The sequence below is a fragment of the Canis lupus genome, chromosome 8 (genome assembly GCF_003254725.2).
Source record: "Canis lupus dingo isolate Sandy chromosome 8, ASM325472v2, whole genome shotgun sequence".
In the NCBI taxonomy this organism is placed as follows: domain Eukaryota; kingdom Metazoa; phylum Chordata; class Mammalia; order Carnivora; family Canidae; genus Canis; species Canis lupus.
The window spans coordinates 43,608,807-43,614,828 of NC_064250.1; the positions used below are offsets into that span (position 1 = coordinate 43,608,807).

Below are 6,022 nucleotides of genomic sequence, written 5' to 3' on the forward strand. Positions count from 1 at the left end.
TTCGGGGTGTCTCAAAAAAATATTCAGCTAAAAAAAAGGAGTGTCATCTGCTCTAGCGTTATCAGTGACGAACAGCACTTGGCGGCCTACTTGCAGCAAACACCAACCTCGGCCCTTCCAGCGCCGGGCACCTGACGGCCGCACCAGACGCCAATCCCCGCCCCTCGGCCCCGCCCCTCGCGGGTGCAGGTCGCCGCGGCGGTCCCCGTGAAGGAGCCCCGGCCCCGCGTAAACTTCCGGCCCCGCGGAAATTTCCCTCCCCGGGTCCTACGGGGAGGGCCCAGGGGCGGTCCCGGAAGTGACGCAGGGGCGCGCCCTCCATTTTGTGGAAGGCAGGAGCAGCTAAGTGCGTCAGTTGTGGAGAGGCGTAGACGATTTTAGTCCGGGTCTGCGGGGAGGCAGACAGCTCCGTCGCAGACTACGGACCTCTCTGGTCTCAGCTGCCAAAGATCCTGTCCGGTAGGTGAGTGGCTCACTTTGAGGGAAAGGCTTCTCGGATCGAGGCTTCTTCATGGCCGCTCAGATCGCGAGTGGCCAGGGCTGCTCTCTTTGCGGAGGACGGCGTCCAATGAGCGCAGTTTATTCGAGGTGGGCGCTGGGGCACGTCTCCCTTTGGGTGTCGTTTGAGGGGGAACCGAAGGTGGAAGGGCGGTCCTGGTTCTGGTGGTTGCTACACAGGGGTAGTGTGCCCCTCCCCGTCTCCTTACCTCTTCACTACCCGAACCCCCCCGAGTATCGGGCCGAGACCTTTGCTCGGGGTGCGGTCAGGGCCTTCTGCGGGCGGGCACATGACTCCGGAACTGTGGAGTCCGGGGAGGGGGGAGGGAGAAGGGAGAAGGGCGTTTGGCACGCGCGGCTGTCCCCACCGCTGGCTCCGCCGCCGCCATTTTGTGGCTGCCAGCGTCCGCCCGCCGCCGTCTGCGCAGGCGCGGCGGTGGCGTCGCGAGATTCCGGCTTCCACCCGCTGTGACGTTCCTGGGAGGCGGCGACGCGCGCGCGGCCAGTCGCCATTGGGCTGGCCTTGCGAAGGGCGGGGTCGGCTCCGCCCGCACTTCTCGGCCTTTCCTAACTGCGGCAGATGGGAGGGGGCCAGAAGAGCCGGGGAGAGAGTGCGGCTGCGCAGTTCCAGAGGCGGCAGTGGGCGTTGCGGTTGCTGCGGTCTGGGCCCAGGGAAGGATCGTGTTGGGAGCCGAGTTTTAATTTTGTCTGCAAGGGACCTGGCCTAATAAGAGGCACTCTTGGCAATCTTGTTTATAACATCACCGGGTAAACATTTTATTTTATGCTGTTTATGTTTTTGACCCCTTGACCAGGCATTCTTTCGACATTCACTGGTATTGTCTCGATTGAATTATTTTGTAACAGAAAATAATAGCCGGACACCATGAGCGGCTGTCGAGTATTCATCGGGAGGCTAAATCCAGCGGCCAGGGAGAAAGACGTGGAAAGATTCTTCAAGGGGTATGGACGAATAAGAGATATTGATCTGAAAAGAGGCTTTGGGTTTGTGGTAAGTATTGACCGTTGGTGGTTTAGAACTACTGTTAAGTCGGTAAAGATCTTGATAAGTAGTGTCTTGATTTCCACTGAAGTTCAGGTAGAGTATTTTTAAGGGATAAAAGAACCTCGCTGTTGGAGGGAAACCACTCCTGATCACTTCTCAGTTCAACTTGTGTACGTGGCACTGTTCTTAAGATACTCAATCCTGCCACACGCTTTTAGTGATTTTTAGTATGTTGTAGAACACGCTTTAGAGCCACGTTAAGCACTGTTTTTTCATGTTTACGTATTAGGAATTTGAGGATCCCAGGGATGCGGATGATGCTGTATATGAACTTGATGGAAAAGAACTCTGCAGTGAAAGGTGAGAAAGTTAGTTTTGTGTAACTATTTAGGACTGTAAGATAGACTATGTCAGCTAGGTTATTTCAAAGTAGATCTCACGTGGACTGGGTGGATAATAAAGCTTTTTTTTTTTCCCCCCCCTCCCTGTAGGGTTACTATTGAACATGCTAGGGCTCGGTCTCGAGGTGGACGAGGTAGAGGACGCTATTCTGACCGTTTTAGTAGTCGCAGACCTCGAAATGATAGACGGTATGTGATGGATGGTGTATGGTTGCTTTGAACAATCATTACTGCAGGAGGAGTTTTTAATGCTTAAGAACCATTAGCAATAAATAGGTGACTCTGAAACTTACCGTGTAATCATTTCTATTATTCTTATGTTGGTCCACTGTTCCTGATTAACGTGTGTAGTAAGTTGTATAAGTAATTCAGAAGCTTGATGGAAGTCATTCGAATGACTTGTTCTTTCTGATTGCTTGAACTTGCCCACAGTCGAACACAGTAGGTACATACTGCTGCATTTCTTCCATTGTGAGTACTCATTTTCTTCCTCAGAAATGCTCCACCTGTAAGAACAGAAAATCGGCTTATAGTTGAGAATTTATCTTCAAGAGTCAGCTGGCAGGTTTGTTGAAACACAGTTTTGAGCTATTTTAATGTGGCTTTTTAAAAATTAATGGGTAGTTAATGTTTTATTATGTTTTATTAAAAGTAATTTTATATTTAATTAAATTAATGGATTTAATTGTAATTTTAAATTTTTAGTTAAATGTAATTGGGGGATATTTTCAAGTTTTAATATTAGTGATCAAATGTTTAATGTTTTGAGGATATTTTTTCTTGTTTTTTAAAATCAATTTTAACCAAATATTAAACCCTTTATTTGCCAGCCTATCTGTGTCGTTGGCCTTATGACGAGGAGTGCCTGTGGGTTATCCTAATCGTTGTCTTGGTCACTCTTGGTTGGGCCTGGTTGACTTTGCCAGTCAGCTCCTACAGTGATCAATTGGCCACCTCTAGATCTGTGTTTGCCGGTCTAGACGTAATCGGTGCACTTACTTGAAGTGCCAGGTTGCAGCGATCCCAGAGCGTTGATAACGTGATCTGATCCCTAAGTTGAGAGCTGTCTTCCTGTAACGCTTCCGAATAAGAGGTCCTGGTCGAAAAGAGTTGAAAGATACGAAATTAGGTGGTCGTTGGAATCCTGATCGCAGTAAAGTGGTCCTTGGTAACTGCACAAGAGTAGAACATGTCTGCATCCGCCAGTAGTCTGCTAATAGGGAGGGCTGTGCGATTAAAGGCTTCCATCGATTGGGTAGTGTCCTTCAAGTGGGTGGCGAAGAGCCAGTCGGGCATATGTCATGAAGGTTTCTCCGACCGATTAATGGTTTGCTGCTTGACTAGCCTAGGGAAATAATAATAAAGGTAAAGTAAACTTTTTTAATGACATATGGGGCACAAAATAACTGGTGTCTTGTAAATGTTCTGTTTTTTTTAAATATAAAATTTCTACTTTAGTCTTTACTTTTAAAATATGTACTGTTTCTTTTTGTTTTGTTTTGTTTTTTTTTTCGTTTTGTTTTTTTCTTTTGTATTGAGCTCAATATAGACTAATACTACTTTTAATGTTAAAATCTGAATCTCTTCTGGCATTTTGCTTAAAAGCAATATGCTCTTTGCTTATTTCGTGCCCTGGCATAGTTAATTTTTGAATTCTGATAGAATACAAGTGTGGTAAATGCCATGTTTGTACTTTATCTAACATCTTCTCTTCCAGTAGTCTTGTTTTTTATACAATGTGGTTGTTTGTGTGTCCGGTTTCCTTTTCTTTGCTTGACATAATTGTCTTGTGTTAAGGATCTCAAAGATTTCATGAGACAAGCTGGGGAAGTAACCTTTGCGGATGCACATCGACCTAAATTAAATGAAGGGTGAGTGTGTACTGAAGATCCATAACCTTTTAAAACCTGCTGAAAATGTTACTATGAACGTTTTCTGAAAACTTAGAATTTGTACATGCTAGAGTGCAGTGGTACTCAGTCGAGGATGAATTTGCTCTGTAGGAGGCATTGGACCACATTTTTAGTTGTAACTGGTTGAGGGTGCTACTGGCTTCTTGTGTGTTAGAGGCCAGGGATGCTGCTAAATAAACATCAACAATGCATAGGAAAAGCCCTCCACAGCAAAGAACTATCTAGCTTAAAATGTCAGCGGTTTGAAGGTCAAGAAACTTTATGCTGTTATCAAGATCTAAGAGTCTTAATACAGTAATAGTAAAAAGTACATAGAAAAGGTAACGTAGATACTTGGATTGCTATGTGTAGTTTGAGACTAGACTAGACTACCAGATGTATATGATTTGACAAATGGTGTCTTTTGTTTTTTTTTTTTTTTTTTTTTTCATTGTAGGGTGGTTGAGTTTGCCTCTTATGGTGATTTAAAGAATGCTATTGAAAAACTTTCTGGAAAGGAAATAAATGGGAGAAAAATCAAATTAATCGAGGGCAGCAAAAGGCACAGGTATCTAACATATTTAAGACAAAGTTTTAGTTAGTGGGTTTGTAGGGCCTGCCACTTACGTTGTATTTTGTTTTTTGTTTTCCTTTCTAGTAGGTCACGAAGCAGGTCTCGTTCCCGGACCAGGAGTTCCTCTAGGTCTCGTAGCCGATCTCGTTCCCGGAGTCGCAAGTCTTACAGCCGGTCCAGGAGCAGGAGCAGGAGCCGGAGCAAGTCCCGTTCTGTTAGTAGGTCTCCTGTGCCTGAGAAGAGCCAGAAACGTGGTTCTTCAAGTAGATCTAAGTCTCCAGCATCTGTGGATCGCCAGAGGTCCAGGTCCCGATCCCGGTCAAGGTCCAGATCAGTTGACAGTGGCAATTAAACTGTAAATAACTTGCCCTGGGGGCCTTTTTTAAAACAAAACAAATTCCCAAACCATACTTGCTAAAAATTCTGGTAAGTATGTGCTTTTCTGTGGGGGGTGGGGTTTGGAGGGGGGTTGGGTTGGGCTGGATATCTTTGTAGATGTGGACCATCAAGGGGTTGTTGAAAACTAATTGTATTAAATGTCTTTTGATAAGCCTTCCGCTCACATTTTTGTGAATGTCTGAAGTGTATAGTTTGTGTATATTGAGAGAGCTCTTTTATAACTAAAGCAAATTTAATTTTTTTGTACTAGAAAAGATTTGAACATTTTAGTTCTTGGTTATTCAAATATGTTAATTCAGAATTAGTTTAATGCCTCAATTAAACTAATTAATAGCTTTGGACATTTAAAAGAGCTCTAATTTTGCTTGTACATAAAGGCTTGAGTTTTCCTTGTTAGGGTTAAGGGTGTCCTCCCACCCACCCTTTAACAGCTGCCTGACAAAGACGTTAAAGCAGCTGTTGTTATTGATAATAAAAGATTATAAAATTGCTTTTGTCTGTTTATCTGAAGGATGTATGCTATTTATTCCCTACTCATCTATGTTCAATACATTTAAAATGCCTCGTAGAGAATCCTGGAGTTTGGTGGATTTTTAAAGATTTTTTTTGAAAGTTTAGATCTTATTCTTCTTGGCCATTTCCAGGCTGGTCAAAACAAGGGCAGAGTCTGAGAACTATTGAAAATGATAGTTCAAGTTTCCTGCCTGTGACCCTACCATGCTCTTTCCCTGTGTTACTTAATCATATTGGCATCAGGTTATTTAGGCTTCCATAGCCAAGAGAAGAATAATTTGGGAAGCAAATTATAAAAATGAATGTTTTATGCTTATTTTAAAGGTTGTAATACCATTTTGAAGGTTAGAGATGATCTTACAAAGTCAGTGCACAAGTATGCTTGAAGAGGTTTCACGTGTTTTTTTCTTTGAACGATGAGCTGTGGATGTGAGAATATGATAAGGGGAAACTTTAATAAGAAAAGTGCTTAAGGTTCTATATCAATCTTTGTTCTGAGATCCCTGTACCTTTAGATAATGAGCTTTATTACTGTCTCTTCTAGTCCTCCCCGAGACTGCTTAGATTTTCTTAGTCTTCTATGGGAATGCTAGGTTGGATAGATGAATGGTGTGTAGTAGCCAGATACCATTATAAGATAGCATTATAAAATGTCTTCCCTTATGTTCACTGAATCTTCACAACTTCCTTGTACATAATCATCATTGTATGTGAGAGAATTCAGGGCCAAAGAAGAGCA

General features: G+C 43.6%; 1 protein-coding gene across 7 annotated transcripts; it reads left to right on the top strand.

Moving 5' to 3' along the window:
* The first annotated feature begins 288 nt into the window (after positions 1 to 288).
* On the top strand, positions 289 to 5,260 carry SRSF5 (serine and arginine rich splicing factor 5). Of its 7 annotated transcripts, none has more exons than XM_049113301.1 (9): positions 304 to 463; positions 1,079 to 1,266; positions 1,366 to 1,510; positions 1,794 to 1,864; positions 1,996 to 2,094; positions 2,401 to 2,470; positions 3,703 to 3,776; positions 4,255 to 4,365; positions 4,459 to 5,260. In XM_049113301.1, the coding sequence occupies exons 3-9, from the start codon at positions 1,385 to 1,387 to the stop codon at positions 4,721 to 4,723; spliced, it is 816 nt and encodes a 271-aa protein (XP_048969258.1). In that variant the 5' UTR covers positions 304 to 463; positions 1,079 to 1,266; positions 1,366 to 1,384; the 3' UTR covers positions 4,724 to 5,260. The 7 variants fall into 7 exon arrangements, with proteins under 7 accessions (XP_025298479.1, XP_035576053.1, XP_025298476.1 ...); XM_049113300.1 differs by having other exon boundaries at positions 306 to 463; positions 4,456 to 5,260; XM_025442694.3 differs by lacking the exon at positions 1,079 to 1,266 and having other exon boundaries at positions 289 to 459; positions 4,456 to 5,260.
* Positions 5,261 to 6,022: the final 762 nt, after the last annotated feature.

What these genes read in the sequence shown, in the direction of transcription:
- SRSF5 (XM_025442694.3), top strand. Translation starts at nt 1,385, where the DNA reads ATGAGCGGCTGTCGAGTATTCATCGGGAGGCTAAATCCAGCGGCCAGG. An exon ending in AGACCTCGAAATGATAGACG is followed by an intron (nt 2,095 to 2,400) that starts GTATGTGATGGA and finishes TTTCTTCCTCAG; the next exon opens with AAATGCTCCACCTGTAAGAA. An exon ending in GAGGGCAGCAAAAGGCACAG is followed by an intron (nt 4,366 to 4,455) that starts GTATCTAACATA and finishes TTTCCTTTCTAG; the next exon opens with TAGGTCACGAAGCAGGTCTC.